We start from the raw sequence: 26,175 nt of genomic DNA, 5'->3' as shown, positions 1-26,175 counted from the left end.
ATCTTCTCTGCTCAGTGAAACCTACTTGTTTTCATATATATGTTACGCCACGCGGTAATGATAAACCAATGATCGAAAAATATATTGCAGAATATTGAATGACATCGTTTAACTTACGTGTGAATTTCTGAAATGAACATGCAAACAAATTTCCTCATTTACTATTTTCTTGCCTATATGCTTCCATTTGAGTGGCTTTCACAGATATTGAAGTACCTCATAAAGAAGAAGAAGAAGAAGAAGAGAGAAATTATATCAATGCTCAAAATTATAACATTATATTAATAAATTACTCAATAACTTTAAATAGAATTAAAATCAAATTAAAATATTTATATATTATTAATAAACAACATTAATACTAAAAGTTCTTAAATTTTTCAAATAAGATTAAAGATAACAAATAAAAATAATCTTGCAAAAATTTTTGAGTTCAACAAATCAAAATTAATCACATAATATAAAATAATCTAATTTAATGTAGTTAATATAGTTTATCTTTGTGCCAGATTATGAAACTGATTTTATTCTAATCTCAAGTAATGTACAAGTTTACGTATTCAGCCACTCCAAAAAGATTATCTTAAGTTCTATATATCTATAACAGTAAAGCAAGCAGGAAACGAGTGCACTCCAAACGCCATATAAATATTCATATCAATCCGCTGACGTCTTGAGGAACTGCCTTACGCCAACGGCATGCGAAAAGCATAGCCTCTGCCACCGGAATGCAACAAGCTTGCTTGAGGAACATTTTTGTGTCAAATCTCAATGTCACGTCTTTCTCATATCATACCTGCCATATAAGATATCCCATATTTAACAAGGTTTACGATTGGCCTTTTAAAGATTCTTTCGTTAATGAAAAATTGTCTTTCTTCTAACAAAAGCATTGAAAGCGTTTCAAGATCTTGGAATTATTAACGATTGAAAGAGGGAACTTAATGCAAAATAAACTTTAGAAATATAAACAGACGATATATCCTTATCTTTTTCAATTTCCAAGTAAGCGCGAATGCATTGCCTATTCTGTTTTGCCAAGGTATTCAATCTCGTCTTTTTGAACTTTTCCAGAAATAATTTTATGAAATTCAAACAGTGCAAAAAGTAATTAAATAAAATAAAAACATTTTTTAAACTCTCTGAAAAGTTTGATATTTTAATTATTTTCAAGCTCATTCTGACTCTTAATTTAAAACAGCCTATACATTTGTTAGACATTGATATAATCTACAAATATGTTAGAAGGTGAACCACAACACAAATCATTCTGCAATCAGAAACTTTATGTAACATAGACGAAGTGTTAGTTTTCTAAACGGATTGTCTCTCAAAAAGACGCTTTACATATAATAAGACACTTCATATAATAAGAATTTAAAAATTTATTCAGTATAAACATGATTTTTTTCATTATATTGTCACCACTAAAATTAAATTAAACTTAGCTCTATTCATAAAATCGTTGAATATTAAAACACATTAAAATTTATTTGTGCATTATTATTTAAATTTGAATCTACTTTTCATCGTGTTTTTCAAGCAAAACTAAAAGTAACCCCCTTGAGTATTGCAATGTCTATCTATTGCTCCATTAACAATGACAAAGTATGTTAGACTTCTACAAAGAAATTACTTCTAATAAATAAACCTTATAAAAATCAACCGTGTTACAACAATTATACAAAGGCATTGAAAGTGTTCTTCGAATCCAATTAAACGATCCGTAATATTTAATTGATTCTTGTTAATCATCTTGATATTTGTCACGTCACTATCGTTGACCATATACGACGAATTTACTTGAATTAATCGAGATTAATTCATTTGGTTGTTCGGTAAGCGTGGGAGCCATAAACTAAAGAAACCTAAGTGCACTTACGTAAGAACGCACCTGAACTACATTTTGAACAGCGTTTTCTTAATCGAGGTCTGTACGTCACTTGTTTAAGAGAAACTGAAGGGTACGTAATAATGGAAACATTTCACTACAAATGGTATCGAATATCGATACTAATTTAATCCCTTATTTGACAGGAATAAAATCAAGCTTAAAAAATTATTTTCAAATTAAATTAACAATAATAATCAAACATAACTAAATATAGGAATAGCAATAAACTTATAAAGTAACAAAAAACTTTATTAAACAAGACTATGTATAACTAATGTCTTTTCTAGAGTAAATAATTCAAGATGCTTGCAAAAATCGTCGAAATTAAAATATAAGGATAAAATTGACAATTAGTAACATGTCGAATTATTAATGATTTGAATTAAAATTACGTTCTGCATAAAAAAGAGAGAAGAGAAAGAGGAAATGAAAGAAAGTACAGGAGTAAATTTGAGAAATTGAAATGAGAAGAATAGGGAAAAGAGAAGATAGAGCGAGGATGAGACGAGTTGGGGGGTCGGCGATCCCCACCCTGTATAAAAGTCTTTTTCTGCCAGCGACGTGTTCAGTTCGAACAACGCGCTGCGTGCGATTATCTCTGAGAATCATCCTCGTCATTATAGAGAGGTTACACGGACAATGCCCTGCTGAAAAAGGATTCTGGTCAAGATGCTGCGGCGTGCCACTGCAGTCCTCTTCATCTTGGTACGTCGTCTTTAGTTCATCTTTACATATACAACTTTGAAAATTAGAAACTTATTTAATTATAATTCACTTTCCTTACACTTATCATTAGATTAACAAAAAACTGAATTTCATCAAATACTTTTTTAATAATATTTTATGATATAAAATATTATTAAAAAGTGTATGTATTATACTTAATTAAATTAGATGCAAATTATTATGTATATATAAAAATATATTTAGAATAATATATTTTTAATTGTTTGCTATTTTGAGTTATTCAACTAACAGATACAAAGTTTAACTAAAAAATCTAAAAAGATTTGTAACAATTATATAATTTATAAAATATGAATATAAAATATCATAGGATAAGAATAAACAAAAATTATTATTTAAACAATTTTTTTTCTCAAAATAACATGAATAATAAGCTATTTAGTAAAATAAAAATATTTAATAATTCTGTTGAAATAATTAAGTAAAAATAATAAAAATATTTTAAGTTAATTATTTTTAATACTCACAAAAAAACTTTTAAAAAAAGATATTTTCCAAAAGAAAACTATTTACTGTAATTTTTATAAATACAATAAAAATAATTATCTAATAAATATTATTATTATTATTACTAAAAAAAATTTGATATTAATATTCTTTATTTAATAATATATATTAATATATAATTTTTTTATAACAAACATGTAACATCTTTAGTCAATAATTTAAATCTCTGCTATCGATAAAATTTATTAGAAATCCGATCCAAGTATTAGTGAAATATATTAACATAATATATCCTCATGTTAATGTCTCATAGATATTCGACATACATTTTGTTATCTGTTGCGTATATTACTGTGCATACACTTGATATAAATATATTATAAATTGCATATCTATTCATACAAAATACATTTTTGATTGTTTATTTATTTTTATTATTTGCTTTTTGCTGAATACGTTTGCCAGGATATGTTAGCACGAGAGATAAGTTGGTATTGCGTTCGGTGTTTATGTTATAGCAAAAGGAACAGTGGAAAAATGATTGCACAATATTTCTTTTATAACATAAATTTTTTTCAAGTATTACATTAAAAAGAGGAATAAATATAATTTAAAAGGAGAATTTAAGTAATTTTTGAACGTTTTAAAATTTAAAAGTTTTTTTAGTTTTAGAGAGTCAATCTAAGTGACATATTATTAATTAAAAAAAAAGTTTATTTTTTCCCTTATCACTTTATTTTAAAGAGATATTTTGGATATATTCCCTTTTTAAAACATATTATAATATTTTTAAAAAAAGTATATTTTTAAGTTTAAATCTTATAGTAAGTTTACTTTTCTGTATCATGTACGTGAGAAATGTATAAACATTCAATTACAATTTAATTTTGATAAAACATATACATTAAAGCAAACTACATCTAAAATACATATTTACTTTTCTGCAACAGCATGTTGTTATTCGATTATACAAAATAACTTTAAAAGATACAATTTTTATCAAAAAATATATATCTCTCTCTGCATTTTTTAAATTTTCATTAATTTAACATAAAATTTACCGTATAATAAACTTGTAAAGTGATACTGAAATTGTGAAAACTGCCAATGAGCGAAGAGAGTCCCGATATATCCTCTATTATTTAAAAAATTTAATAAAAATGTATTAATTTAAATATGAATTTATTATTAAAAAACATACTTAAACGTACTTAATATAAATGTAATAAAGATGCATGTAAATGCAGTCCATTGCTATCATTTATTATTATTATCATTAGTAGGTATATTACTATATTATTACATATCAATATACTATTACGTAGTATTATTATTTATGTAATAATAGTACGTAGGAGAAAGTGACACTGATTACTTATATATATAGTAATAGTTGCGTTCGTCGTGACTCGTTATCTAATCGAGACTTCCATTCATATTGGCACTCATTCAAGTGAGAATGTCGTTGCACTACATTTTCATTCATAATTTATTTCAATGTCGTGGCATTGCAATGACATTATATAAGATATTGTAAGTAATTTTTATCCTCCTAAACTTGCGTAATTTTTCTATTAAATTTACAATTTTTTTTCGAAGAATTTCGAATTTTCAGTTCCTCTTCTTTATAAAACTTTTTAAATCTAATATTTTTATTTGAAGTTTTGATTTTTCCTAAAATATTTAAAGTTAAAATATTGTAATATTTATTAGTTCAATTTATATGCATGTGCACATTTTCACCCTCGCGCAAATATACAGTATCATCTGTTACACTCAATGATCAATTTGTTTTACAAATCTATTTCTAATGCATTTAAAAACGTTTGTTATATTTTCTCTATGTCATTTAAGCAATAAAAATTAGATAATTTTTTGCTGTATATTGTATAAATATTTAATTTACATAAGTATCAACAAATTTTTTATCAACAAATTCTTATCTCTTGTTTAATTAAATCAGATACTTTAAAATAAAATATGAAAACATATAACTGATGTAACTATTGAAATATTTATTAAAAATTGAATAAATATAAAGATAGTATATAAAATATAGATAGAAAAAAATACATAAACAAAATTAATGTATATACACTACTCAAAAAGATTGAAGAATTACTTGTTCTATCCTGCAAAAATAAACAAACTTCGAGATAGAATAACTTCGTCAAAAATCATCGTGTCAAAATGTTTAAAAAAGCATGTTAAAGCTTGATCTCTACTTTTCAGACCGGTACTTCAAAAAACGGTCTTACTAATAATTCGTTAAGTTACACAAACAAATAAAAGTGTATCAAACATTTTTTACGAAGTTTGAGAAGTTCCATCGCACGAACTAAAAATTGTGCATAAATGCGGTTTATTTAGCTTTCAAAAGAATGAATCTTTAATTTGCTTTTTTATCGACCTCGTATGATTTTTTTTCATCGAGTTATTCAACATTTAAGCAGTTTAATTTTTGCAAAGTAGAAATTTCCAACTTTAACAATCTTTTTTAAATCATCTCGATACGATTTTTGACGAAGCTATATATTTTATCTTAAAATAACTTTGTCTGTTTCTCAACAAAATTAGAGTCATTTAATATTAGGAAAAAAAATTATTTTTATTTCAACGTTAAATAACTTGGTGAAAAAAAATCGTACAGAGCTCAACAAAAAAATTAAAGGTAAAGACTCTTTTGAAAGCTATAAATGTACGCATTTGTGTGTACAATTTTTATTTGACTCCGTGGAACTTCGAAAATTTCGTAAAAAATTTTGAGATTTGATGCATCTTTATTTATGATTGTGTAACTTTATAAAATTTCAGTAATACGGTTTTTTTAAGTACTGATCTGAAAAGTATAGATTTCAAGTCTTAAAATGCTTTTTTAAAAATCTCGATATGATGATTTTTGACGATGTTATTCTATCTCGAAATTTGCCTATTTTTGCAGGGTGGAACACGTGATGCTTTAATTTTTTTGAGTAGTGCATTTCAGCTAAAATCCTACATTACTTTAGTTATTCTAAATAACAGTTTCTTTATTCCTTTTACATTATAAGATATACTTTTATAGGAAAGTTTATTCTTTTATGGAAAAGTTAAAAGAGAGAAGATCATTTCGTTCTAAGAAATATCGTGATTCATGTATACAATTGTCGCAATAAGATGTGTCATTCACATATGCATGGAATGAAGTTTTGCCTTAAAAGTGCGCACGTGTAATCTGGAAATGTTTGCACATTTCTACATACTCGATCTTTCACGTATCATTGAATTCCTGCATGTCATTGCAATTTAATTAAAATTTTGACATAATCGATAACGCAAGATTTATTGCGTGTGTGTACATGTATGTTAATATAATTTATTACTTTTAAACATCAGTTTAAACTATATATCAATTACATGTTACAATGTAATATATAAATACAATAATATTTAAAAAAAAACTGATAAAACATAATTAAAAATATTTTAAGGCCTACATTTTATCAATCAATTTCAAGTTACAATTTTTTTTTGTAATCTTCTATTATTTAAGAAATTAATAATTAATCAAATTTGTGATTCTAAAGAGAAGATATAGTTATCTGGATTATTATAATTAAAACTCATAGAATTGTATATGTATATATTAAGATAACAAAAATGTAACTTATTTATAAAAGATTTTTTAATATAATTTTATTGATTGTGAGATCAATGCAATTGACATACAATTATGTATCAAAGACTTCGCCCCAGGCTAAATCACTGGTGTCCCTTACGCAACTACTTACAGGTGACTTTCACTGGAAGATGATCCGGCCTCTATATGTGATTCATAAGGTGATACAGCTTTGGCCATTTGATTGGCAAATTTGCCATGTGCAATTAAAATATCCGGCTCAAATGTCATTACGTTTACATTTAATATTTGAATATATTTTGTCTACTTCAATTGATTCTTCATAATACTCAGATTCGTAAAAAGATACAATTTTAAAAATTTATCTGTAATATTATTTTCCTCGTTTAATAAAAAAAGCATTTGTAACATAAATATAAATAAAAAGATTATTACATTAAAAATATCTTAATTAAAAATTTATATAAATTTTGTCGATATTAAAATATTTAATTAAATTAAAATTTGATCATTTAATATTGTTTAATTAAAAATCTAATCATAATACGTTTTTTTACAATATATACTATAAACGCATTTTAAATATGGAATATGTAGCAGTTTCACAATAAAATAGAAAAGATTAAATGATTTATTGTTACAATAACGTTATAAAAGTTAAAATGTTTAATTAAATTTAATTAAAATAATTGTTTTTAAACTAAATTTTATATTTATATTGTTAAAAATACTTACTTGGCTATAAAATATTATAATTATGAATATTTTAATTATATATTAATAATGTTTTTCCATTGTAATAAAATAACCACACAATCTCACTTTATGTTATTATAATTGTAATGAGATTGTATATAATTGTAATAAGATTGCAACTATTTCATCAACATTAGAATAATAATAAAAATATATAATTAAGAGGAAATTATTATATGACATTACAGTTATACATTATAATTCCGCGAAATTTATAGTATTAACTAAACCATAATATCGTATAAGTAATTGATGTATCAATTTGATCTATCAACTTTTAAAGAAAAGGTTGAATAGTGACTTCTATCACGATAGTAAAGATCGCCATGCACTCTTTGCATAATCAAGGATGAGAGTTGCAATCGTGTATAAGGTTAGTCTTCGATTGAAATGATAGGGCAGTCACTTTTTTGATATTCCTGGCGGATTCCCGGCGTCCCTGAACGGGATCCTGATTCTCTCATTTTCTCTTTCTTTTTCAATCTCTTACCCTTAGATAAAAAGGCGTGATAAATAAATATGAAATTAATACACTAGAATGCCAAAGAAGGATGCAATTGAATTAACTTTGCATCTTCTCTTTATTTATTTTCCTGACAGCTTATCATTATAATACACATGAGATAATAATCAGTCCATTGATATCATAATATTAAATATTTAGATTTATATTAAATAGATTTTAATAATTATATGAAATTAAATCATTTAAAATTTTTTAAACATAGCATAATACATGATACATGTACAATAATAATGAACATAATAATAATACAATACAACAGTACAAAAATCGTATAAAAGGAATAAATTAATAAATTGTAACAATAAAATATTTAAATAATTTAAGTAGTTTTTAAAGTATTTAAATAATTATTGATTAAAAGTTGTATAAATTATATAATTATTATTATTGCTTCCATGATATTCTCAAATAATTAGCAATTAGCTAATCAATAATTATACAAAAAATTGCGTTCAGTTAATCCATTGAGTAAGTTTTTATTCTTTCATTCAATTTAATTAGCATAGATAAAGAATAGTTCACTAAATTTGGGACATTCTTTTTATATCACGATTATTAACTGAGCACACGAATAGTTTGATTTACGACATTGCATAAATTATCATATTTTAACGTAATTGATGACTATATTTCCTTTAAGAAAAAATCAAATTTGATCTGACTTTGATAAGATTAACAATTTACGATATTATTAGAAACAATTGTTACTTAAATTATTAAGAATGTCATTTTTACGAATTTATAAACACACACACACATACACACTTTAATTTAATTAATACCAATTTTAATTCCAGATGAATGAATTTATCATGTATTTAAATAAACGAAAAATCTAAATATTTTTATTTAAAAAATCATACAAATAATTTATCTAATCAACATCGTACCTTTTTCATTATAAATTTTAACAACTAATATCTGCTTACTATATTGTTAGAGTTTGTTATTATCATCAAATATTTCTGTAAAAAGGTTTAGTATATAAGTTAGATGTTTAGCGTTCTTACAGAATTTACAGATTACTCATAGAATATCCTTTAGGACATTGTCTTTTTTTTAGAATGTATAAGGGAGAAAATATGGAGTAATATTTTATTTTAAATTTGAAAAGGTACGTTAAGATTGCCTTGAAAAGCAAACAGCTAGTACTTTGATGCTACGGTCGTTTGACTGAAACGATCTTGCTATTGTCCACTAAAATATCGCGACATAAATACCGTAGGCATTAATCGTCACGGCAACATTTGACGCTGCAAGTACGCGTGGAGAAGGGTTAGGTCGGGAGCTAGCATATATTAACCTTTCGTTATATAGTCTGTCAACCCGGGATTGAAAGAAAAAGACGACGAAGAAGAGTCTCGCTCGCATAGCCTTCTTGGAATCGCGACTTTCCCTTCTCGTGGGTGGAACAACGGTTGAGATCATCAATCGCGACCGTGGATCCTGGCCAAACCTAACTTAGTCAACCAGGATATGTGCTACTTTTATGGCATATATATGCATGACGACTGAATAAAATGGATTATAGAAAAATATTAATAATTAGATATTAAAATATATATTAAAAAATCTATTTTATTAGGATCTAAATAAATATTAACATATTATAATTCTAAAATGATGTGGAGAAGTCGAAATATTTTAAGTATGAAAACTAAAAAATTAAGAGATAATCTACATAATAATAAACATAAAAATATCTCTATGTCGCCATTTAGGGAGGTTGCGGATACGGCAATAGTTTCTGATAAATCATCGTTATTTTCCGCAATAGCAGTCAACATTCTTACGAGAATATAGAGATATCCTGATTATTAAACCATAAGACTTATCGGATTAAACAGAAAAGGGGGATAAGCAAGCAATCAAATTCGGTACCGGATGTCATATTTTATCTTCGAGTCGATTCATCCCCAATACTACGATCGATATGCTAGTACAGCTTCTAATACATATCTAATATTATTTTTATATTTGTATAATTCAATTCTTATAAAAATATGACTGAATATTTTGAGTTATCACGCCTTACAAATAATACAAGGCGAGGGGGGGGAGAGGAGGAGGAGAGTAAAATAATTTAATAATAGTTTCAAAAAATCAATTATATCATGTAAGGAAATGTCGCGTAATTTTAAAAATGTGAATAACATTGTAAGTACAAAAGTTTATTTAATTAAAGAAGAAATTAAATTTTCTTAAGTAAGCAATGCTGCAACGCGATTGATAACTTGAGGTATTCTCAATTAGACGGGCAATTTATATTAGATATGTGATATATGATCCCTTGCATCTTTAACATGAGATACGATCTTGATATGTTCCAGCAATTGTAAAACTGACTAGTCATTATAAGTTTATTTAATTAAATTGTCATTAAACTTATGAGTTATTGCAATTAGTTACTTGTTATAATTAAGTTACAATTTTTATTAATTAATATAAGTTAATAGAATAAAATTTTTTAAATTAATTGTTTAAATTATTATATTTAAGAGCAAAATCAAAATTTTAATTAAAAATAAATTTGTCTCTAATTTATGTTTCTAGATACCTGTTCTAACAAAAAAACAGAAAGCACTACAATTATTTTTATGAACTACATTTGCCTATAGTTAATTGAAGACTTTGAATTCTTTAAAGTAGGTTAAGTAAAATTTTCTTCTTTCCTGCAAAATTTAAATGAATTCGAAAGACTGAAATGTCTTTTCCGTTATATATTCTGTATGCAGGAAAGATGTGCATATAAATTCGCAAACGTGAGTGCATAAACCATCATTTTATATTATGCATGCGAAGAGAAAATAAATGCGAATTACGAATAAACCAAAAATTTAAGAAAAAGATATATATACATATAAATTAATTAAATTTAATCTTAATTAAATTGGAATAATCTTGTATGCAATATATGATGCATCTATTATAAAATTACATCATTTATACTTTCACACATTATTATACTGAACATACACACACATTCACGCGCGTATATGTATGTGTAATATATGCAAAATCCTAAATTATTATCTCATGCAGATTGAAAATTGAATAAGAATTTCTACCGTTAGTCATTGATCGCTTTCGACTTTCGCTTATATAAAATGGATAATTCATTGAGATCAGAAACGACAGAGAGAGAGTAACAGTTAGTTATTCTATCACGCCTAAAAAAGTGAAAGCATATTACATCAAAGAATGATAGCAATATATTAAAAATAAAAAATGATCTCTTAATTATTGATAAATCTTTTGCTAAAAGAAATACCTATATACATATTTAAACATGCAGTATTGATTTTGTTTTAACTTTTATAATATAAAGCTTATATTATTTTTTTTATACCGTCCATAAACATAATAAAAACATATTAGACTGCGTGTTGTTAGTTGTATAATGTTTAGAAAATTAATAGCTGAGAATTACAAATCGCTCTAACTATACAGAAACTGGAAATGCCGACTATGATATTTCACGATACACGCTTGCAGATCGCATCAAATACTTAATTCTACCGACTGATATTAAAGGCTAACTGTTTTTAAACACAGCTCGATAATTACATCATGTTTCATTGGAAATGTCACATGCCTGGACAAAGCAAATTATTGCGATTAACAATTGTTTCTTATTAGAAAAAGGATCTTCTGCATAAAGATAACATAACGACTAGCAGTAAATGTAGTTTACGCGAACTTACAGGCAATTATAGCTTTATAAATAAAGAAAGATATTATATACGCATATGTGTGAGACACGAATACCTTTAGATTTTTATTAATCATAATAGAAATTTATATACTTTTATTGTCATTAGAATCATGGATGATATCACTAGTTTCATAATACGTTTCTATGTGGAGTGATATTTTTTTCGTTCCATAACTTTAACTTCTAATCGCGTTTCACTATTTATTTCTATCCACATAATTCTTTAATTCATTGAATAAATTATCTTAAAAAATAATAATTTTTTATACAGCTCACATACTATTGGGTTGGAGGAAAAGTCCTGCGGTTTTCATTAGTTCAAAATTATATACATAATGTCTTTGTCAAAAATTAACAAAATTGAAATTTAAAAAAAGATTGTAAAGCTCGAAATTCCTACTTTCAAAAGGTTTTTATAATTTTTTGGTTCAGTGAATTTAGTCACTTTTACATACAGAAAACTAAAAGCTGAAAAAAGAGTAACTTTTCTTCTCACTTTGTGGGTCTGTCATATACCAAAAAAAAATTTTCCGAATATTTTCGACTATCTAATATAAGAGCTTAAAGTTTTTCTTAAAAATTTGTTTTTAAAAAATTTTTCCTAAGACTTTTTGTTACTGAATTACGTGCGAATTAAATAAAGAAACATTTTGATTTTAATTGTTTATAACTCCGTTAAAAATCATCGCAATTAAAAAATCAGATTCTTAAAGCTGAAACTTCGCTCAATCGAATGGTATAATCGCTAATTATTTAAATGTACACTATACCATTTTAAGTTAATAAAATACCGCAGAACCTTTTTTCTAACACAATATTATTAAAAATGTTTTTTATTCTTTTGTAATATATATTAAATATATTTTACAAAGAAATTAAATAAAATTTTATTAAAAATGTGAATATAATTATACATAACACATACGTAGATTCAACTTATCTATTGCAAACAATAAAAAAACAATTATTTTTCAGATGATTGCTACTTCTATGTCGCAACTCACTCAGGAATTAACAAGCACCAATCGAGATGGCGAAGTCATTTTGAGCATTAGTGATGAACAAAAAATTCAATATTTGAGCCAAAACTTTGAATCAGGCAAGTCCAAAAGATTTAAAAATAATGAAAGAAGTTCAGATAACAAAGAGTTGAACACAAGTAAGGCGAGTCCGTAATTTGAATATCCATTTTAGATATATCTATCTAAAATGAGACGTAAAAATTATAGGCTTCACTTTTCTTATAGTCAAAATTTAGATATAATAAGTTATGATTATTATATTGTACTTTACAGATGCATACAAATACGGTTACGATGTCAACCCGCATGGACAATTTCATCACGAAATACGTGGTCTACATGGAATTACCTATGGATGTTATGGGTACGTTGATCCCTTTGGTCACCTGAAAACAACGTTTTATATCAGTGACGGATGGGGTTATCGCGTTGTTCAACCAGGGAAGGATGTGGAACTTTTCCTTCACAAGCATGAACATCATGAAACCGGAGACAAACATGATCATCACGAGCATCACGGTGTGATTACACCATGGCGAGAATTATATTTCCCCGTGGTGTGTGCGCAATATACAAACACGAACATTCCACCAAATGAAGGAAGTATGTTAATGAAGGTATATGTGATCTGACAGTAAAAAAGTTCCATGATTGAGGAATATTTAAAAAAAATACAAACATCTCACAACAAATATTATTTTGTATTCTTAATTAAAATCGTTCTTCATGACATCAATACATTTCACATAGATAATATATATATATATATATATATATATATATATAATATATACATAAATTACTCGAAACTTTTTTTAAATATTCTGTAATCGGAGTTGTGTTTAAAGCATTCAACACATTCCTCTGTAAAAGTCTTCGACGTCTTGGAAAATATTTATCTTTCAAAATGTTTTAGAGCTTCTGGAAACAGCATTGCAAACAGCATTACAAGCATTTAAAAAAATGTTAAGGTTTTATATAAAAAAAAAATGTGAAATGTGTTGATGTTGTAAAAGATTACTTTAAAGTTTAACAGAAAAAATACTACATTTTGTTAGATATATTCTTTATTGCTATTGTTGGGAACTTTATTGTCAGGTCATGCCCAGACAAAACGAAATATTTATAAAACATTAACGCAGCAGTCTGGGATACATTATGCACAAAAACTACAGATGAATTTGATAATAAAATAAATGTGTGGCTACATTTTAAACAGCGCCTATTGGAAGTGGATCAACAATTGAAACAACACCGACTCGACCTCCTTATAGACCTGACTCATCAGGTATAAAAATTTTAAATACTATATTATATATTAATAACAATATATTTAAAATTATATAATAAAGCATACACATATTATATATACAGACTAGTATTACATGTATAAAGTTAATTCCAATATTATTAAATTCCATAATGTGTTTAATTTAAGAATTAAAAAATATATTACAAATTAAAAAAAGCGAAACATTTGATACTATTTTTCATAAGTCATTACAATTGGACGTTAACAAAACTAAAATTTGATTGTCACATTTGTTAGTGTTAAACATCAAATAAGAAGATATACCTTCATTTCAAAATCTTGTTACAATACAGATAAAATAGAAAGACATGGAATATGTTTTCTTAGATTGTAATTGTCGAGATATATGTATACGTATATATACACACAATGAAAACGTTTTCTTAGAAAGAGTAAAATAATAAAATTATATATAAAGGTACGAAATACATTGTACAATTGATAAAATAGAAAAAAATAATATTATTAAGTAAAACATAATATTTAACAAATATTAAAATCTTTTTAGGACCGTACTATTGATAAACAATAAACGAGAAGAAGGAAGCCTAGTAACGGTCAAAGCTAGATCACAATGTTTACTATTATAATGTGTGAATTTTATATACCGCGTATGTAGTTCCTTTAATCGCGTGCCGAAATTTTTTCAAACTTACAACGCAACTCTAATGAACTACCGTAGTAATATCACTTAGTTAAACACTCTTTATATAGAATCTCGAATTAATAACTTACACAGGCGTCTAAGGTAGGCTCCCACTACATTACCTTACTGATAAGTCTAGTAGTGGAAGCCAGGACGAAACGCCAACTTGTGATATTCTTCGCAATCATATATTTCACAAATTTTGAGTTATCATTACTTTAAAATTACATCGTTAGATTTTAATATGTCTTTCAACATATTATTAAGATCCAATAAGATGCTATAAGCATAAAAAATTGTTAGATTACTTGTCAATTTAACTAAGTGATATTACTACGGTAGTTCATTAGAGTTGCGTTGTAAGTCTGAAAAAATTTCGGCACGCGATTAAAGGAACTACATACGCGGTATATAAAATTCACACATAATAATAATAAGCATTGTGATCTAGCTTTGACCGTTATTAGGCTTTCTTCTTCTCGTTTATTGTTCATAATATTTAAGTAATATTAAACATACTGATACACAAGTAAAACGAAAACATTTATATGATCATTTTATCAGTATTCAAGCGAGCTTCATACATGTTATTCCATACGTTATTGTTCATCAACATTCACAGAACATCCAAATGTTCCTGGCACATCAGGAAAACCAGGAACGCTGCCGTATCCAGGACATCCGGCTATTCCTGGGCATTCAGGAACTTCAGGCACACCAGGAAAACCAGGAACACCGTCGTATCCAGGTCATCCGGGAATTCCTGGACATTTAGGAACTCCAGGCACACCAGGAACACCGTCATATCCAGGACATCCTGGTATTCCTGGGCATTCAGGAACTCCAGGCACACCAGGAAAACCAGGAACGCCGTCGTATCCAGGACATTCGAGTATTCCTGGACATCCAGGCACGCCAGGAAAACCAGGAACACCATCGTATCCAGGATATCCGGGTATTCCTGGGCATCCAGGAACTCCAGGCACACCAGGTACACCAGGAACGCCGTCGTATCCAGGACATCCGGGTATTCCTGGGCACCCAGGAACTCCAGGCACACCAGGAACGCCGTCGTATCCAGGACATCCGGGTATTCCTGGGCATCCAGGAACTCCAGGCACGCCAGGAAAACCGGGAACGCCGTCGTATCCAGGACATCCGGGTATTCCTGGGCATCCAGGAACTCCTGGCAGACCTGGAACGCCGTCACATCCAGGATATCCGAGTATTCCTGGGCATCCAGGAACTCCAGGCACGCCAGGCACACCAGGAACGCCGTCACATCCGGGACATCCGGGTATTCCTGGACATCCAGGAACTCCAGGCACACCAGGAACGCCGTCACATCCGGGACATCCGGGTATTCCTGGGCATCCAGGAACTCCAGACACACCAGGCACACCAGGAACGCCGTCACATCCGGGACATCCGGGTATTCCTGGACATCCAGGAACTCCAGGCACACCAGGAACGCCGTCACATCCGGGACATTCGGGTATTCCTGGACATCCAGGAACTCCAGGCACACCAGGAACGCCATCACATCCGGGACATCCGGGTATTCCTGGGCATCCAGGAACTCCAGGCACACCAGGAACGCCGTCATATCCAGAACATCCGGGTATTCCTGGACATCCGGGTATTCCTGGACATCCAGGAACTCCTGGCACACCTGAAACGCCGTCGTATCCAGGACATCCTGGTATTCCTGAGCATCCAGGAACTCCAGGCACGCCAGGAAAACCAGGAAGACCGTCGTATCCAGGACATCCGGGAATTCCTGGGCATCCAGGAACTCCAGGCACGCCAGGAAAACCAGGAAGACCGTCGTATCCAGGACATCCGGGAATTCCTGGGCATCCAGGAATTCCAGGCACGCCAGGAAGACCAGGAACACCGTCGTATCCAGGCCATTCGGGAATTCCTGGGCATCCAGGAATTCCAGGCACGCCAGGAAGACCAGGAACACCGTCGTATCCAGGACATCCGGGTATTCCTGGACATCCAGGAACTCCAGGCACACCAGGAACGCCGTCACATCCGGGACATCCGGGTATTCCTGGGCATCCAGGAATTCCAGGCACGCCAGGAAGACCAGGAACACCGTCGTATCCAGGACATCCGGGTATTCCTGGACATCCAGGAACTCCAGGCACACCAGGAACGCCGTCACATCCGGGACATCCGGGTATTCCTGGGCATCCAGGAATTCCAGGCACGCCAGGAAGACCAGGAACACCGTCGTATCCAGGACATCCGGGTATTCCTGGACATCCAGGAACTCCAGGCACGCCAGGAAGACCCGGAACACCATCGTATCCAGGATATCCGGAAATTTCTGGGCATCCAGGAACTCCTGGCACACCTGGAACGCCGTCGTATCCAGAATATCCTGGTATTCCTGAGCATCCAGGAACTCCAGGTACACCAGGAAAACCAGATACGCCGTCACATCCAGGACATCCGGGAATTCCTGGGCATCCAGGAACTCCAGGCACGCCAGGAAAACCAGGTGCACCGTCATATCCAGGACATCCGGGAGTTCCTGGACATCCAGGAACTCCAGGCACGCCAGGAACGCCGTCACATTCAGGACATCCTGGTATTCCTGGGCATCCAGGAATTCCAGGCACGCCAGTAAGACCAGAAACACCGTCGTATCCAGGACATCCGGGAATTCCTGGGCATCCAGGAATTCCAGGCACACCAGAAATACCGTCGTATCCAGGACATCCGGGTACTCCTGGGTATCCAGGAATTCCAGGCACACCAGGAACGCCGTCATATCCAGGACATCCAGGAACTCCAGGCACGCCAGGAAAACCCGGAACACCATCGTATCCAGGATATCCGGAAATTTCTGGGCATCCAGAAACTCCAGGCAAGCCAGGAAGACCAGGAACACCGTCGTATCCAGGACATCAGGGAATTCCTGGGCATCCAGGAACTCCAGGCACGCCAGGAAAACCGGGAACGCCGTCGTATCCAGGACATCCGGGTATTCCTGGGCATCCAGGAACTCCTGGCAGACCTGGAACGCCGTCACATCCAGGATATCCGAGTATTCCTGGGCATCCAGGAACTCCAGGCACGCCAGGAAAACCGGGAACGCCGTCGTATCCAGGACATCCGGGTATTCCTGGGCATCCAGGAACTCCTGGCAGACCTGGAACGCCGTCACATCCAGGATATCCGGGTAGTCCTGGGCATCCAGGAACTGCAGGCATTCCAGGGAGACCAGGAACGCCGTCATATCCAGGTCATACTGGTATTCCTGGGCATCCAGGAACTCCAGGTATTGCGGGAATTGTTGAATTATATCCAACGTATCCTGGTACGTCTAATACACTTGGAACTCCGGGTACACAAGGAAAACCGGAAACATCATATCCAGGACATATAGGAATTAGTATCGCTAGCACATCTGGTACTCTCGGTATATCAGAAATATTCGAAGATCAAGAAAAACCAATATCGTCATATCCTGGATATCCTATTTATCCCGTTACATTAGAAACACCTAATGTACCTTTACCTTCTGAGACGTTAGGTAAACCAGATGATTTATTATATCCCGGAACTACCACTACATCAAATAGGCCAAGCATTTCTTTCAACCCAAATAAACCAGGTATATTATTTAGATTATATAATTATTTTTACTGTAATTATGAATATTACATCAAGCATTATTTATACTGGTATTGCATATGGTTTAAATATGTGATGATTTATTCATATTGTTCTGATTACATCTATGTAGGTTATCCTGGTTATCCTACGTATCCAGAATATACGGAAGATTCAAAATATCCAGGAGGGGCAATAGGACCTGAAGGACCAGTGGGAGGTGAAGGTCCGATTGGTGATATTGGCGGCATAGGAGGTAGCGGTGGTGTTGGTCTTGATGGTTCTGACGGGCCATGGCCAACCGGTTCCCCGGGTCCTGATGGACCATGGCCTGGTGATCCAGATTATATACCCGGAATAAAACCAACAAGAAAACCTTCGCGTAAAGGTGCAATAACCCATTCTACGATTGAGTCATTTGACACAGACAAATATAACTCCATCTCGAAATATAGTTTTAATAATAAAACTGATTCTTCATATACGGGTTATACTCTAAAGGATATCGAATTGTCACACCTATCGAAAATTAATACATCGTTATATAATATAAAACATAATCAATATAGACCTCAATACGAAACTCAATCTACGTCATCAATCTATGGGGAAAAGGAAACTACCTATAATGCAAACAAAATTAATTCATTGTTGCAAACAGATCTGACACCGTCATCATTGAAATACGAGATCGAAGATTATCAATATACAGATGTATTGAAACCAAATTCACAATTTTATGATCACTTGATATATACAGGACCACAACAAATAAAAAAACCTTCAAAAAATGACTTCAAGCAATTTTTAGTGCACGATCGAGATCACTATCGAAAGTCAATATTTTATCCATCTTATAATTCGCAACAGCAATCTCCTAAAGGCGCAGATCAATTTTATAAATTAAAACAACAAGAAAACAAACTTAACGTGGATGAACAATATAATAACTCTGCCAATGTGAATGGCAAATTGATTTCTAACGTGTCCTTTCAATCGGATGGACTTTCCTCTGCTCCAGACAGACAGGTAAATGCACGCCTTGAGCAGACATTCCAGATGAATCCCGTTCTCGACGCTATCGGGGTTCAGCCGCCCAGCTCCATCAACGTCAAGCCCTTATCGTTACCTGTAGGGCCAAATTCACAAGCATGTCCCTGTTACTTAGTCGAGCCGAATAACAACACAAACGTAGCAACCAGCTCGACTCTTACCTCTATCATTGGTCAATTGGGATTCATTCCTGTTATCTTCGTACCATACTGTCCTGGCAAAGAGATGGACAGCAATAAGATGAAACTTATGTTCCCGTCCGCCACTCCTGTTCCATATGCATGCGACACATGTAATACACAAAACAACAAATTTGTTGTAAAAACGCTCGATATAAATCAACTTGGTAATATCGACTATCTCAAAGAGGCATTATATCAATCCAATCTTGGCTTTTTGAATGTTCCAGTTAAGACCAACATCGAACGAAGAAGAACCAAAAGCTGAAAGGCGAAATAAGGATTGTAACACTAATTTATTAAGCTTAAGTTGCGATCGTTCTAAAAAGAGCTTATCTTCTCCTGGAGAATAGAAATAAATATAGGATATTGGCATTGCCTGTCCGTCAGCTGCTGGTTAGTTGATGGATGGCCAAATTAAAAGTATTTACCGAAATGACCAAAGTCAATAGAATATACAAAATCTTCAAACTAAAAATTGAATTAATAATAAATTTTTTCAGTATTATTTTTATTAAATTAATTTACCTTCTAGCTGCACAAAGAACAGATAAATGATTAACTTTCTACCAATTTCATTAATTTGACGAAATTAAAAATAAACACTAAAAATAGATTTCTTTTGTATTATAGATATAATTCCCTCTTAACATTTTTGTTTTGAATTTTATATACAATATATACTTAGCATAATTTTTTATTATTTAAAATATATGCTGTCCTATATTATTTATAAAAATAGCAATTTTATAAATTGATGAAAATTATAAAATTATTAGATTTATTAAGATTGTTTATTCAATATTTAGTTTGATGTAAAACTAAAGAGAGAAATTTTTTTGTAGATGCTATTTCTAGATTCTATACGGTTCAGTACAACCAATATCCTGATATTTATTATTACAATTTGTATAATAGAAATTTCTGTGCTAAACATTTTATATTTGATTTTTTAAAGTAAAATTAAAGATTATATAGTATATATTATTAATTTAATATATACATTAGATGTGTAGAAATTATTATAATAAAATATAAAAATTGTATGTTTTTAAATTTGTAATTAATTTCTCCTTTCCTTAAACATTTTATAACATTGCGGAAAATAATTAATAAATCAATAATTAGCATAAATTTATTATATAAGAAATACTGGTGTGTATGTGTGTGCGTGTATATATATACAATAGAGAGAGAGAGAGAGAGAGAGAGAGAAAGAGTGCGTGAGTACACAGCAATATTAGCTTTTAAAAATAACTTTAATTTAATATAAACGAAAGTAACATATAATATTACTTATATTAAATAAGTAAATCAAAAAAGTAAATATTAAGTATAAAATTAAATGTTAAAAGAAATGTAATATTAATTATAAGTAGAAAAGTATATATATAAATATGAGGAATAAAAAGTACCACATATATAATATAATATAATAATAACAATATCAGTATCAATAAGAATCTTAAACGGTACATGTGAGAACACAATCAATATAATTATCAGATTTTTATTTTAATATTAGATAGCATACATATATTATTTGTACTGTAAAATTATATCATGATTTTTCTTTTATATTATATGAAAGATATGTTATCATACAGCTTTTGCATATTCCAACAAAACTTAAAAATGTAATAGTTTATATATTACTAAAATTGTACATATTTGTATTAACACAAATGTAATATATTAATCCATTTTTAATTATATTGTTTATAAGTATTACGTGAAAATATAACAAAATCACGTTTATGAATAACCACGATAACCAGATGGATTACTCAAAGAAGTGCCATAACTATCACTACGATAACTGTAAGGAGAATATGGACTCCTCGCTGCATATGTTGAGCCATATGTACCATATGTGTTTCCATAACCATAATTATCGTATCCATCATAACGACCACGTCCGTATCCTAAATCGTCGTAACCTCCAACACCATAACCCCCATAACTACCAGGATAATATCCCCTTCCATAATCCCCATATCCTCCATATCCTCGATAGCCTCCATATCCGCCATACCCAGGATAATTTCCATAATACCCATATCTGTAATCAAGAAAATGATTTTCTCTCTTTTCATTTATGGAACGTTGCGTGTAAATAATATCTCTTTTTCGAAAATATTTTTTATTGAAATATTTGTATGTCCTATGTATTACATAGAAGATAGAAGTGTAAAATAATTACTGAATCATAACGGCCGAATGTCTAAGGGCTTTCAAGTCTTATTGATAAGCGCTATAGATAGCATGTATCCAATCGAACCGTGTTTAATCGTGTGCAAAGTAACGACAAAAGTAACTGTAAATTTCGTTACCGTTACCCAAAAAATGTAACTCGTTACAGTTACAGTTACCAAAAAAAGAAAGTAACGCAGTTACTAGTAAAGTTACCAAAAAAGTAACTTGTAACTGTAACTTCGTTACAAGTAACGAGTTACTTCCATTCCCTGTATATATATAGTAGAATCTATAACTGATATCTATTAATTGTGAGTATTAAATTTAAAAAATTTAAAAAGCATGTACTCTTATATTTTAAATAAATATTATTTTTCTTCTCTAAATATCATTCTATATATTATAAGAAGTTTGATAAAATCGAATCTTACCCGCCACCAATGGTTCCTCCTGGTCCAAGATAACCTCCATATCCTGGAATCAAGTTGTTACCACGATATGATGTACCAGGATAAACGGAACCAATGATTCCTGTATCATATGGATATCCAGGATATCTTCCAGGATATCCTCCAATTGACCCAGGATATCCACCAATTGATCCAGGATATCCTCCAGGATAACCTTTAGTTATGTGAAACGCTACACAAATATTTTTTATATGAATGATAAATTACACGTATCATTGAAATCAAGAATCAATTAATTCTTAAAAAATTATAGTTTTTTATAAAGATTAAATTTTATAATTTAGAATTTAAAAGATATTGTAATTTTTTAATATCTTTTTGTAGTAAACATAATTTTTACGTAATTTTTGCACTTGAAACCATGCCTGTAAAAAATAAAATAGGAATTCAAAAAATTACAAAATACTCGCAAATATGAATTAGAACACTCGGTGTAAGTAAGGCACAGGTATTTTTGTAAAAAGATATATATTTTTTTCATTTTTTAATGCCTAATTTTTTTTAAATAAGTTGCGGATGTAATATTAACTTTATCCAAAAGATATCTCCATTGTATTCTGAGAGATATTTCCTGGATAAAGATTGTTTAGAAGTGAAGAAATTGGGCACACATAAATGTAGAATGCACATAGATTATTTTCTATCGGTTTTAAATCTTCCAAATGGAAAAAAGAAACCAATATTACAAAAAAGTTTGATAATCTCTTATTTGTTCAACAACGCTGAATAAGACATTTAGAATTAAATATTCAAAAAAATTAAAAAGTTATAATCAGTTATTAAAGTTATAAAAACTTATTCAACAGATTGGAAGAGTAATTTCAGCAGAAATAGATTTAAGAATACGACGATTTATATTCGTGACGAAAATTACTATAAGAAAAAAGAAACTAATATTAAAATCAATGCAACTCAATCAAAGATATCGCCTTATTTATTTTCTTTTATTATTTTTTAATACACTTGATCAGATTTAATTTCCAAAACGCGTAAAATGAAAGTTTTCCGAAATGAGACATTGCGATTTTGAATTTAAATTTGTGTAGATTTCTCAGAATCAAACAATCCATCATTCTTCCTGCGTAGTTGACAGAATTTACAAAATTAACAATACAATTATGTTTACAAATACGTTTGTTAGGAATTAATTAAGTTGCGGAAATTAAAACACATGCAAGTTACGGAAAGAAAATTGTGAACGTAATAATCGTATAATAATCGATTGCGATTCATATATTCCGCACAATATAAGGATAATAGTGCAATGAGTAATCAGCATATTAAGTAAGTGTGTCACTGCCATTCTCACGCTCTCGACTTTGAAAGTCGGGCGCTTCCCATTACAAAAACGGAAAAAACATCACAGTTTGTAATAAGATGCTAATATAACGAGCCATCCGAAGGACTTCCTTCTTGAGAAAAAAATAGAAGTGATTCACTTCGAAGAAAATACTTTAGTATACGTACTTCCGCATTTTCTGCAATTCTCAAAAGAGTCTCACGCAACGAACTATATGTTTGAAAAGTTACGGAATAATTAATATAATCATGTATGGAATAATGTCTGTGTACAATAAACCCCATTATGTTATGCAACGAAGGTGCCATTAAATTGTCATATCAAAAAAGCTTGGTCGTATAGTCATGCGCTAGCGATCTCCTTGAATTACTCTGCGTTTAATCGTTGCAAACAGAATTATTCCAACTTTTTAATCGTAAATGAAAATAAGTCCATAATTTATAAATAATGATAAAAACATAAATAATAAGACTTGGTTATAGAGGGCATGAGCGTGTGTGAATGCGACTTTATAACTGCGAGATATAGATTGCGTAATTTAGGTAAGGCCATAGATAAATTATAAGTATCATAATAAATGTCAATCATGCGTAAGATTATATATTATATATCCGTAAATGTGTGTGTGTGTGTGTGTGTGTGTGTGTATGTGTGTCGACAAAATATACACGTAAGTATAAACAAGTTATTGATATTCTCTTACTTCGATCGCTCGCAGATTCAACCAAATCTCCCTGATTTTGTGTATTATCTGGATATACATTTTGTGCATTGTTTACTGGCGATAATTTTGTGAGTAATTTTAATTCATCCGAAGATTCATCTGCACTGTGGCATATTGCAATTAGACTGAAAGTCGATATCTGTGAAAAATATGCATAGTATATTACACACAGTATTTGGTAATGCAAAACAATTGTATACATGATTAAATGGCACAATGTGGATAACGCTATTAAACAACACGTGATTAAATATTTGCGGTTTAATTCGTAGAACTTGTAGATTTTGTTTCAAATGTTACCGCTATGTAATATATATGCAGATCGCAAAACGTTAATATAAAAATATATGTATGTTAATAGTTTAAAATGTATTATATATATTAGCCTGTTAAATATGTTATTTATTATATATTATTATATCTCACACATGTATAAAATACTAATATATTTAGTGTTGAAAATTAAACGATTGATAAAATTTATACTAATAAAAAACTATTTGAAATTAAGGTGAATTAAGCGGTTTAATGTCAAATTTAATAGTTTAATTTACCATTAGATATAACTCAATATACTCTTAAAGACGAAACGTGTAGGAGCAACATTGAAAAAAATTTAATATTTCGGTAATGCTCTAATTAATTGAAATTGAAAAAAGAAGATATTTAATTGTTTTACTTACAACAAAAAACAACTTCATGTTGCCGATGTAACTACTTGCATTTTTCGGAGAAACACAGTGTTTGAGACACGGAATGATAATCTGTTCTTATACCGGCGTGCAAAACTTCTATATATCCTCTTTTCTAACATCATGTCAATATGCCCCTCTTCATGCTTCAAGGTGGTCTCGGTTGTTTAAGCTTAGGTCACTCTTAGGAGCCGCGCTGACAAGGACGTTGACAAGAATCGGTAAGACACGCCCAAAGGTATGGAAACTATCTTTCCGCTTTACATTTTTCCGTTTAAATACACATACAATAGTTTCTGAGGTTGTTATATAAGTATCTTGCAAGTCGTCATGTCTATATGCAGAGTCACAGCATTTTGCAATAACGGTTCTTTTTTTTAAGGAAATTGCAGTCACAGATGAAAGAAAGCAGTGCTATTTGTTATTATAATTACTTTATTTTTAATATTTTGTTTCTAATATTACGCAATTATTTGATTATTATCTATATTTAAAAAATAAAAATATATAATAAAATATTATAAAGAAAAACGGTCTAAATTGGGCGGTAATAAGATTTTTTAATTAATAGATTTCTAGTTTGCAATATTACTAAGAAACATAAAATAAAAATATAAAATATATAAAAATACAAAAATAATATTGAACGTTTCGGAACTCACAGGTCCTTCTTCAGCAATTCATAAAAATGTTTCGATATCAACGATATAAATGCATAATCTTACGGTCAAAGCGACATGGTGTGGTATTGTGTTGGTTTTCGATATCAACGATATAAATGCATAATCTTACGGTCAAAGCGACATGGTGTGGTATTGTGTTTATAATGATATGACAATTTGTTTGAAGAGAAATGATTTTCCTGTTTTTGTGTGAATGTGGAAATTGTGTAAAATGTACTAAAAAACGGGAGCATCATTACTTGTTCGTCTGATTCTGTTAAGTGCAAGTGTTACAATCATTATTTATTGTAATACTTTAATACCATGTCGCTTTGAACGTAAAATTATGCGTTTATATCGTTGACATCAAAACATCTGTATGAATCGCTGAGGAAAGACCTGTGAGTTTAAAAACGTTCGATATTTTTATACTTTTACATATTTTATATTTATATTTTATGTTTCTTAGTAATATTGTGTAAAATAAAAATCTATTAATTAAAATATCTTATTACCGCTCGATTTAGACTGTTTTTCTTTATACTTTGCATTGCAAAAAATGAGCGAAATCTAATTAATAAAATA

General features: G+C 30.4%; 2 protein-coding genes across 2 annotated transcripts; one reads left to right on the top strand and one right to left on the bottom strand.

The window, feature by feature from the left end:
• Positions 1–12,679: 12,679 nt before the first annotated feature.
• On the top strand, positions 12,680–19,814 carry LOC108771346 (collagen alpha-5(IV) chain). Its single transcript, XM_018536592.1, has 4 exons — positions 12,680–12,803; positions 13,000–13,329; positions 15,307–18,315; positions 18,448–19,814. Exons 1-4 carry the CDS (start codon positions 12,680–12,682, stop codon positions 19,812–19,814), a joined length of 4,830 nt encoding a protein of 1,609 aa, XP_018392094.1.
• Positions 19,815–21,269: 1,455 nt separating this feature from the next.
• On the bottom strand, positions 21,270–25,011 carry LOC108771954 (prisilkin-39). Its single transcript, XM_018537381.1, has 4 exons — positions 24,920–25,011; positions 24,216–24,375; positions 22,174–22,384; positions 21,270–21,608 (listed from the first exon to the last, which is right to left on the bottom strand). The coding sequence occupies exons 1-4, from the start codon at positions 24,935–24,937 to the stop codon at positions 21,302–21,304; spliced, it is 696 nt and encodes a 231-aa protein (XP_018392883.1). The 5' UTR covers positions 24,938–25,011; the 3' UTR covers positions 21,270–21,301.
• Positions 25,012–26,175: the final 1,164 nt, after the last annotated feature.

Source organism: Cyphomyrmex costatus, unplaced genomic scaffold (genome assembly GCF_001594065.2).
Source record: "Cyphomyrmex costatus isolate MS0001 unplaced genomic scaffold, Ccosl1.0 scaffold100, whole genome shotgun sequence".
Lineage (NCBI taxonomy): Eukaryota > Metazoa > Arthropoda > Insecta > Hymenoptera > Formicidae > Cyphomyrmex > Cyphomyrmex costatus.
This window is presented reverse-complemented; position numbering and strand designations above follow the sequence as displayed.